This window comes from Meriones unguiculatus, chromosome 3 (assembly GCF_030254825.1).
Source record: "Meriones unguiculatus strain TT.TT164.6M chromosome 3, Bangor_MerUng_6.1, whole genome shotgun sequence".
Taxonomy (NCBI): Eukaryota; Metazoa; Chordata; class Mammalia; order Rodentia; family Muridae; genus Meriones; species Meriones unguiculatus.
Window position 1 is genome coordinate 28,587,476 of NC_083351.1, and position 10,156 is coordinate 28,597,631.

At 43.8% G+C, this 10,156-nt stretch overlaps 1 protein-coding gene across 13 annotated transcripts; it reads left to right on the top strand.

The window, feature by feature from the left end:
• The first annotated feature begins 5,952 nt into the window (after positions 1-5,952).
• Positions 5,953-9,936, top strand: Exo5 (exonuclease 5). Of its 13 annotated transcripts, none has more exons than XM_060379665.1 (2): positions 5,953-5,970; positions 8,446-9,921. In XM_060379665.1, the coding sequence occupies exon 2, from the start codon at positions 8,460-8,462 to the stop codon at positions 9,576-9,578; it is 1,119 nt and encodes a 372-aa protein (XP_060235648.1). In that variant the 5' UTR covers positions 5,953-5,970; positions 8,446-8,459; the 3' UTR covers positions 9,579-9,921. The 13 variants fall into 13 exon arrangements, with proteins under 13 accessions (XP_060235648.1, XP_021495122.1, XP_021495126.1 ...); XM_021639447.2 differs by lacking the exon at positions 5,953-5,970 and adding an exon at positions 6,222-6,830 and having other exon boundaries at positions 8,392-9,921; XM_021639451.2 differs by lacking the exon at positions 5,953-5,970 and adding an exon at positions 6,222-6,830.
• The last annotated feature ends 220 nt before the right edge of the window (positions 9,937-10,156 follow it).

Genomic DNA, 10,156 nt, shown 5'->3' on the forward strand with positions numbered 1-10,156 from the left:
GTCTGAGTCCAGCCTGGTCTACAAAGCAAGGACAGCCAGAACTATTACACAGAGAAACCCTTTCTCAAAACCCAATAAATAAATAAATAAATAAATAAATAAATAAATATGAAGAAAGTTAGTTATAACATTTGCTGTCCAGTCTCTGCACACTGACTGCTAGCTGTTTTAAAAATGTCCCAGATGAGGCCATCTTGAGGTAAGATCACCTGGGATACTTTTGTTTGTTTGTTTCTGGTCCTCTTGCTCTGCAAACATACAAACTTTCAAAGGTATTATACATTTCTGCTTACTATATGTATGGGATGTGCAGTGAGCACAGTTGAAGATGATTCTGTTCTTTGATCAGGTAAGGCATTTGTTTTTCTTTAGAAGTGGACTGTATAATCAAACTGTAATATAAATTTTTATCTATATCTATACCATTAAAAAAAAAGGCATGATGGAGGCTGAGATGGCTCAGCAGTTAAGAGCACTGATTGTTCTGCCAGAGGTCCTGAGTTCAATTCCCAGCAACCACATGGTGGCTCACAACCGTCTGTAATGAGATCTGCTGCTCTTTTCTGGTGTAAAGGCACACATGCAGGCAAAATATTGTATAAATAATAAATCTTAAAAAAATAAAAGAAGCATGATAAGTCCTGAAGATTTTGTAGCCCAAAATTTATTAGCCATACATAGTTGAAGTCCTGGCTGGAGACATATTCTTTTTTTTGTTTTTGTTTTTTTGTTTGTTGAGACAGGGTTACTCTGTGTATCCTTGGCCATCTTGGACTCACTTTGTGAGCCAGGCTGGCCTCAAACTCACAGAGATCCACCTGCCTCTGCCTCCCCAAGTGCTGGGATTACAGATGTGTGTCACCATACCCTGCTGGCTGGAGACATTCTCATGTCTCAGCACATCTCAGAGGTGCTCCCATGTAGACAGTTCAACAGATTATGTTACCTCTCCTGTTTAGTCTTCTTGATTTATTTCCTTCTTTCTTCAGCCAAGATCTTCAGGAGGTCACCTCCCCTGTCAAATCTGATTTATATACACTTAGATGGAATCCATAGTTTTTCTTCTCTTGTAGAAACAAATGCAAAACATCTTCTCCAACATCACACATTTCCTGCTTTTCATTCTGAAGTTAGGACATCCTTAAAAATGTTTTTTTTTTTTAAATGCCTTTTATTTTAATATAGGACGTGTTAATTCAGAAGTTTTTTTTCCCTCCATAACAATTCAATGTCTCTCAGCAGCTGTTGTTTTTTTTTGTTTGTTTTGTTTTGTCATTAGCATTCAAAAAATTAGAAGTTAATAAAGCACTATGCAATCTATCTCTGGGGGTCTTTGTTACTCCTTCTTGTTTGTTAGGCCTCTCTTTTAATGTATGATTAGATCTCTCTACAACTGCTTGTCCTGTAGGATTGTGTGGTATACCTATAATATACTTTATATTATTATTTTTTATTTTTTTATCTTTTTATACTTTATATTATAATACACGAAATTTTGCTTCATTTTACTAGAGACATATGCTGGAGCATTGTCAGTCTTAGTTTGTACAGTTATCCCATAATAGCCATAGCTTCTAAAGAATGTACAGTTACAGAATCAGCTCTTTCAGAACTTAAAGCAGGTGCCCATTGGAATTCTGAATACAAACCTATGGCATGCTGCACATACTTCAGTTCTCCAAACTCTGCAAGACGGAGCACACAAGCCATTGTATGACAGTGTTCCAAAGAAACACCAAACAGGATCTGCATTTCTAAATTAGCAAACGGACCTTCATCCAGTACTTGAACCTTGACACATACAATATCCAGCCTGACCATGTTGTCCTATAGCCAAAGCCTTTCTACCCAGCATCTCAATGGACTGCCATTCTGCAAGTTCCTCAGGCCTTTGTGGACTTTTCTCATCCGTAACTACCTCTTTCAGTGTTATTGTCAGTTCCAGGTTGGATTTCTCTGAAGGTTCCTTATTTTGATTCAAAGATTCCTCCAACCCCTGTTCTATGGCCTTTAGTTTAACATCTAATTTCTCAGTCTCTTCTTTATTCAAGCCTGCCTTATTCTAATCTTTCCCAAAGAGGATATACAAAACTATAATTATCACTGAAAAATTATTTGTATGCTGATAAGCTAAGCAAAATTAAACGGAATCCAGATGCACAGTGTCATTCTGTCTTCCTCCCTTTTCAACATACAAAATAATCTTTAATTTCAGAACCTCTCCCTACGGACTTTACTTTCTTATTTATTTATTTACTTATTTATTTACTTACTTATTTTGGTTTTTCGAGACAGGGTTTCTCTGTGTAGCCCTAGCTGTCCTGGACTCACTCTGTAGACTCACAAGAGATCTGGCTGCCTCTGCTTCCTGTGTGCTGAGATTAGTCCACCACAACACCCACACCAGGCTGACTTTACTTTCTTATATTTAAACCAAACACGACTTTTTTTATACCCAGCTTCCCTACTCTTTTATTGTTTTCCAAACTTAATACTTTACCAGTTCAGACGATTGGAGCTTCTCAGTTTGTCTCTGGCTCCTGCCACGCCCCTGTCTTTTGTTCATAGCGAGAGGCTTTTCTGCTTCCCTCACTGGATCCTGGCCCCTCCCCCACTCTGGGAAGTTATTGGGTCCATAGATCTTTGCTCCTCTGGCCAGAATGAGTCAGGCCAGCATGAACCCCTTTTCAAAAGTATTTAGCCTCCTGCCTTGGCTAGGAAATTCTGTCCAGCTTTGGGAAGCTTGCCTGTATTGAATAGCCAGGGTTTTGTTGTTGTTGTTGTTGTTGCTTTATTTTTATTGTTTTGCTTTTTTTTTTTTTTTTCTCAGCAGGGGCCTCTTAAAAGATCTGCTTCCGCTTTGCCGATCGATCTGGTTTTTGCTGTTCTGTTTTTTTTGTTTTGTTTTGGGTTTTTTTTTTTTTTTTTTCTGCTCTGTTTTTTTCTGCAGCTGGCTGTGTACCTTGCTGCACCTCAGTTGGGTGGGTGGGCGGATGGGCCTAATCAAGGAATCATGAGCTCTTTCCAGGGAAACCGTTCTGTACCCAGGGAATACTTGTTTCTGTCTAAGTTTAAATTCTATTAAGTTCTGGTATGCCAAAATGTTAGCGGTTGTTTTAAAATTGTGTTGTTTTCTTTCTTAACCTGGCTAGCGCCCAAATAATCAAGACTGAACTATTATATTTATTTAACAAGCTCTATGGCAAAAGAAGTGAGCAGTATTAATCCACTGTAACCCTCTAAGCTAATCTGGCTTCTGGGTAAATCCTTCAAATACTTGCACTTTTATGGGCTCTTTGTTCCAGCTGCTCTCGCCTGATGTCTCCTGGACCTCTCCTTATTGCTGAATCTCCACCTCCTCTCTCTCTCTCTCTCTCTCTCTCTCTCTCCCTCTCTCCTCCCTCTCCCCACCTCACCCATGGATTGCAAGAAGTCCATCCCAGTTCTCTCCCCTGCTCAGCCATTGTCAGTCAAGCCTCTTTATTGACATATCAGGGAACAATTGGGGAGCAATGTTTAGACAGGAGATTTTCAGAACAAGGATTGCAAACAGATATGGGGGCACAGAAATCAGCATTTGAATCTTTACACAGCGCACAATAACATTATGCCTACAACTGTCTTTTAGCAGATTCTTTTCTGTGGCCATACACTTGTTCTAGTTGATCTTACTGACATTTTACACGTCTTCAGTTTCCATCTCCATCTTAGAAGTCTCTCTTGGGCTCCAAAATATGTTCAATGTGGATACTGATTATTCTATAATTGCTTCAAACTCAACATGTTGGAAACCTTCACTATCTTTTCAGTAAAGTTTGCATTCCTTAACTAAGAAAGTTGCATAGCCAGGTGTGGTGGTGCACACCTTTAATTCCAGCACAGGGAGGCAGAAGCAGGTGGATCACTGTGAGTTCGAGGCCAGCATGCTCTACAAAGCAAGTCCAGGACAGCCATGGGCTACACAGAAAAACCCTGTCTCAAAAAACAAAACAAAACAAAAAAAATCTATTAAAAAAAAAAAAGAAAAAGAAAGTTGCACTGAAAGAATAAAGTCCTAGCATAATGCTGACTCGGCTCACAATCTGCCTTCCTGCCTTCCCGGTTCCGGGTACGTGACTTAACTATGGCTTTGTTCAAAGCACCCAATCAGACCCCTGTAACTATGCTTCTCGCTTCTGTAACCGCGCTTCCTGCTCCGGAGCCCTATAAAAACCCGTCACCCCAACGGAGAGGCGCCCAAGTCTTCCAAGAGACTTTGTCGCCCCGGGTACCCGTGTACTCAATAAAGCCTCTTGCTGGTTGCATCCGAACAACTGGACTCGTTGATCTTTGGGTACGGGGTCTCCCTGCGGAAGACAACCTTCGGGGGTCTTTCAGCACCACCTTTGATCCAACTCTCCAGCTGAAACTTGTTCTTCTCACCCATTACCTCCCTCAATTAGTTGCAAAGTACTGTTCTAGGACAGCCTCAGTTTACCTTCTCTGCATGTCAGCCTTCATCAGATGCTTAGGCTTCCTAATAGCTTACGTTGTCAGCTGACGTTCCTCTGGCATGTTCTAGCATGTTCTGTGGGAACCTTTGCAGGCCACATGTCAGATATCCTGTATAGCAGATACTTGCATTGCAACTCATAGCAGCAGCAAAATCACAGTTGGGAAGCAGCAACAAAAGTAACTTTATGGTTGGGTGTCACGACACCATGACGAACTGTATTACATGGTCGCAACATTAGGAAGGTGGGAGAACCACTGTTCTGGCAAATCTACTACTCATCTCCATGGTTCAATGCAGATACAGCGACACTGTAAAACAGACACCCAATCAAACTACATTAGCGCTTAAAATCCCTCAGTTGTTTATGATTAAGTGAAGATAAAGGTCGTCTTCTTTAAGTGCAGAGCCATTGGCACTCTTCCCACCCACATCTACTTGGTTTTGTCATAAAGATTTTGCGGTCCCCAAATATCCAGTCTTACTACTGGATTGTCTTGGGTCCGAACGCTGAGCTCTGATGGCCTTAGCAGGCTAGCTCGGCCACTCACCCTCAATATGCCCTTAAGGAAAGAAGCAGAGCAAGCGGAGGTATTCGATCCAGTTTGGAAAGAAAACAAACAGAAGTCTCCTGATACGCGGTTTAGGTTTAAACGGAGAGTAGGAGGGATGTCATAAGTAAGCTGCTCCTGTCGAGGGAGGGTCCTAACCATCTTCTCAGCTTGCGTCTCCTGCAGAGTGCTCTGACAAGTTGTGAGGACCAGACAAGTCCGCCTCTGAATGCTCCTGGACAAAGGAATGTCTCTGCGTCCACTGCTTCAACAGTGCCAAAGGGACGGGCACAAGCATCTCTCTTTTATCTTTGCCACGACTGAGAATGGTATTTCATGCGTTTAAGTACCCATTTGTGCAATTCCTCTTTTTTTTTTTCTGCCCAAGTTGTTTGTTTGGCATCTGTTCATCCTCTCACAGATCAGAGAATATTTAATTAAGTGTATAAAAACCTTTGTTTCTGGCGAACCCTTGAATTCTTGACTGAATTTACAAAACAAACCTAACAGCCCAGGCTTTGTGCTTCTGAACTTTAGATTCAGGTCTAAAATCCCAGTGCTGAGATTTTAGGTGTGGGACAGCATGGGCTGGGAAGTATTTCTCAAAACTAGAAACAAATGGGGCTGGAGAGGTGGTTCTGAGGGTAAGAGCAATTAGCGGCTCTTGCGGAGGACCTGAGCTTGTTTCTGCGGACCCACATGGCTCTCCGAGGCCCTCTTCTGGCTTCTGACGGCACCAGGCAGGCACGTAGCACAGACATACATGCAGGAAAAAACAAAACAACACTGTACACATAAAATAAAAGCAAACATTAAAAAGAAAGAGTCTGAATCTGGGGGCACAATGCCTGTAGTCCCAGTACCGCGGGAGCAGTGGCAGGAGTACCCCAGCTGGAGTCCAGTAAGAAGGATGAAACAAAACAAAAGGTACTGACAACCGCCAGCGTCTCTGAATCTTGAGTTCGTAATTGTTCCGTTAGCTGGGAAAGCCAGGTGCTAAGATCTAGATCCGGGGTCAGGGTGTCAGAGGCCAGCTGCATTGAGGGCAGCGAGGTGACCACCAAAACCTTCCTCACAGGGCACCCGGACGGTGACAGACAGACAGACCCTGGGCTCAAAGACACTAAGTCCTGCAACAGTCAGCCCCAGTCTCGCGAGAACCGGGGGCCGCCGGGGCGAGGGGATGCGGGCAGGGGCGGTCCTCGAACCGCCGCCAGGAATTCTGGGAGTGGGGCGAAGGACTTCGGGCGCGTTCCCGCTATCCGAGCCCGGCACGACCCGAGAAGGCATCCTGGCACGTGGGCTCAGTACGCTTGAGGGTGCGCGTGGCTCCCCCGGGGGGCAGGGGCTGCGTGGGGAGCGGTGAGTGGGAAGCACTCGCCTGCCCGCGTGGAAGCCTGTGACGAGCCAGGGCGCAGAGGATAAAGACCGTGGCGGGCAGCGAGGCGGGACCCCCGGCCTCAGGCCGCCCTGGGGACCTGGAAGGGCGGAACTGACAGCCAAATGCAGGGATTGGATCAGGTAGCCCCTTCCGGGACACGGGAAGAAGAGGGAAGTTATGGAGACCTTGCCCTGGAGGGGCCGGTGTTAGGATTTCTGATAGACGGCCGTCCCTGCAGTGTGGCTCGAGTGGAAACACCACAGTGTGAGGGAGGGGTCAGCTGAGAAGGGGACAGGAGTCTACATTCTGTCATAGCAAGGCCCCAAGGGCCTGCTCATCTCCCCTCGCTTTGCCAATTTAATATACGCCCTTCCCTGTAAGGGGGAGGGAGAACCGGCCAGCACTGGTGAGTACAGAATTACTTCTCCTAAAGTTTATGTTTTTCGGAGCGAGCAGATACATAACAGAGCCCTCATTTCCTTTGGAAGGGGAGGGAGCGCAACATCTATTGTACTTTAGCTGAGTAGGCATAGAAGGATTAGCGTGCCAATTCTTGTACGTTTTAAAGACGTGCCAGCATCAGGAATTATTTTTTTAAAATGTGCCCAAGATTATTCAGGAAACAAGTAGCATACCCAGCAAACTGTACTGGGCTTTTTAAGATTCGATTCAGGACCTGTATCTGCAGGCCCCCTAGACAGTTGATATTTCTTGAACATCTCATTTTTTTTTCCACCTAATAATTTTTAGCTGCACCTATGCACGTTTAAAACATTTGTTCATACATAAAATACTTTAAATATAGATATTTATATATCGCTAAGAAGTGAGAAGCATGCCAGGTGGTGGGGGTGCAGGCCTTTAACCCCAGCAGAGACAGGCAGATGATCGAGTTCCAGGACAGCCCAGGCTACACAGAGAAAGCCTGTCTTGACCCCTCCCCCGCGCAAAAAGAAGTCAAAAGTCCAAAAAGAAAGCCTTATGAAATGAGGCATTTATTGGCTGACGTCGTACCTTTATAATTAATTTGTGGTACATCTCAAAACGCTGGTCCAGGCAGCCGGTAAAGTCATCACTGGATTTTGCATCACTCTCCTTTCTAAACTTTTTTTTTTTTTTAGCAGCGTAAGAATGTCGAAGCTAGTGCATTTGAGGCTAAATTGTACATCAGTGTGAACTGCTGTCTTCTTTTAAGTTAATGTGAAGCTCTTGTCTCAGTACACTGATTTTTGTATTTTCAATTGTTCTAATTGACCTTCTAATAGACCTTCATCGTAAGCTAATTTCTTACTGAGAGAGAAGAGAAAATTAATGGCAAGCACCAGTTTAATGGCTGACACAAATTTGTATAAAGAAAGTCATTTGTAAGGTCATAAGAGTAATTTTTACGTGTGTATTTTTTGTTCTTGGTTTTTTGTTTTTGTTTTTTTGCTATTGTTTTGGACCATGGTCTAATGTAGCCCAGGGAAGACTCAAACACAACTTGGCTTTGTAGTTGAGTATGACCTTGAACTCTGATTCCTCTTACTTCCAGCTCCCAAGTACAAAGAATACTTGAAATCAAGGCCAAGAAAAGTAAGATTTTCCTAAAGTCATCCACAGTGTGTTAGTGGCAGATCGACAAGTAAAACAGAATAGTTCTACGGTTAAAATTCTGCTGGGCTATGGTTATAACTCAGTGGCAGACCACTTAAATTAACTTGTGCAATGACCAGAATTCTCTCTCTAAAAGTGAAAACAAAAATAGACATGGATAAATGGATGATAAATACAAAGACTCATTTTTTAAAGTGTACCTGTGTGTAACTCATTGACATTACTAACTAGTCATAAATAACTCGGCTTCTTAGGGCTAGAGATGTGGTACAGCACTTGCCTAGCGCACAGACGACCTTGGATTCAGTTCCCGCTACTGAAATGAATGAATGAATGAGTCAGCCACCACCATGATTCTTTTTATCCCATAGGAATTTGCAAGTCTGACAGTGTTTGGCCTGTTATCTGTGTCCCTCCTTGTTCAGTCTAGTGCTGTGCCATGGCCGAGGCTGGGGAAGAGGAGACAGCTTCAGTAGAAGCCTCGGGGTTCTCAGACTTGAGTGACTCCGAGTTGGTAGAGTGTCTGGACCTGGAAGATGCCAAAGCGTCGGCCGTTTCACTTAGCAAACCTGGCTCTTCTGAGCTCCCTGGGAAGGATGATAAACCTGTAAGCTTGCAAACCTGGAAAGAAGGCTTGGATGTCCTGTCCCCCATGGAGAGATTCCACTTGAATTATTTATACGTCACTGACCTGTGTACCCAGAACTGGTGTGAATTGCAAATGGTGTATGGGAAGGAACTTCCTGGGTCGTTAGCACCTGAGAAGGCAGCTGTTTTGGACACTGGTGCTAGCATCCACCTTGCCAAAGAACTAGAACTTCATGACCTTGTGACCATCCCCATCACCACCAGAGAAGATGCTTGGGCAGTTAAGTTTCTAAACATATTATCAATGATTCCCACCCTACAGTCCGAAGGGCGCATCAGAGAGTTTCCAGTGTTTGGGGAGGTAGAGGGAATATTTCTTGTTGGAGTGATTGATGAATTGCACTACACAGCCAAGGGGGAACTGGAATTGGCCGAACTCAAGACACGGAGGCGCCCTGTGCTCCCCCTGTCAGCACAGAGAAAGAAAGACTGTTTTCAAGTCAGCCTCTACAAGTGTCTTTTTGACGCCATGGTACAAGGGAAGGTGACCCCTGCTAGCCTGGCCCACCACACAAAATTGTGTCCAGACAGGCCGCTGGGACCTGCCGTGCTCAGGCATGCCAGACAAGGGGGCGTCTCTGTCAAATCTTTGGGTGACCTCACGGAGCTGGTCTTCTTATCTCTTACGCTGTCTGATCTCCCGGCTATTGATACCCTAAAACTTGAGTATGTCCATCAGGAGACCGCCGCGGTATTGGGCACAGAGATTGTCGCCTTTGAGGAGAAAGAAGTGAAAAGCAGGGTGCAGCATTACGTGGCCTACTGGATGGGCCACCGAGATCCTCAAGGGGTTGATGTGGAAGAGGCATGGAAGTGTCGGTCCTGTGACTATGGAGACATCTGTGCGTGGCGGAGGGACGGTGGAGCGCTCAGCTCTCCTTTGGAGCCCAAAACCAAGAAGTTGAAATGAATGAAAGGTCGGCAACGTCGATCGTTTCTGCTCTCAATATATCGAAGAAGACCAGTCTCTCAGCTTGGCTTTCATGGGTGTTTTTTATTTTTATGTCTACAACCTTTAATAACATTGCAACCCAGGCCCAAAGATCAGGAATGTATGGAGAGATGTGGATTAGAGTGACCTTGGAGCTTTGAGATGAATCACAAAAAAAGACAGATATCCATCATGTCTGCTGCAAAGGTATCTGTAACTAATCACTGTTTTCTCAAGGAAAGTCTTTGGGTTCTGATAAATCTTTTTTTCTTGATGAAAAATTTTTTTTTTTTTTTTTTTTTTTTACATTTTTCACAATAAACATGAAATGCTCTCTGGAACAGTTGAATTGATGTTTGTGTATTTGCCGAGCTCAGTCCTTTAAAGATGACCACTATACTATACATAGTTATATGGTATCAAGATCCTTTAACTTCCTGCGTAAGCATTTTAGAATTAGAGCTGCCACAACAAGCAGGCCACGAATTTAAAATAAGCATAATAAATATCGCCAGAGAGATAATGCAAGAAGTCGTTCTAAGTAAAAATTGTTAGAT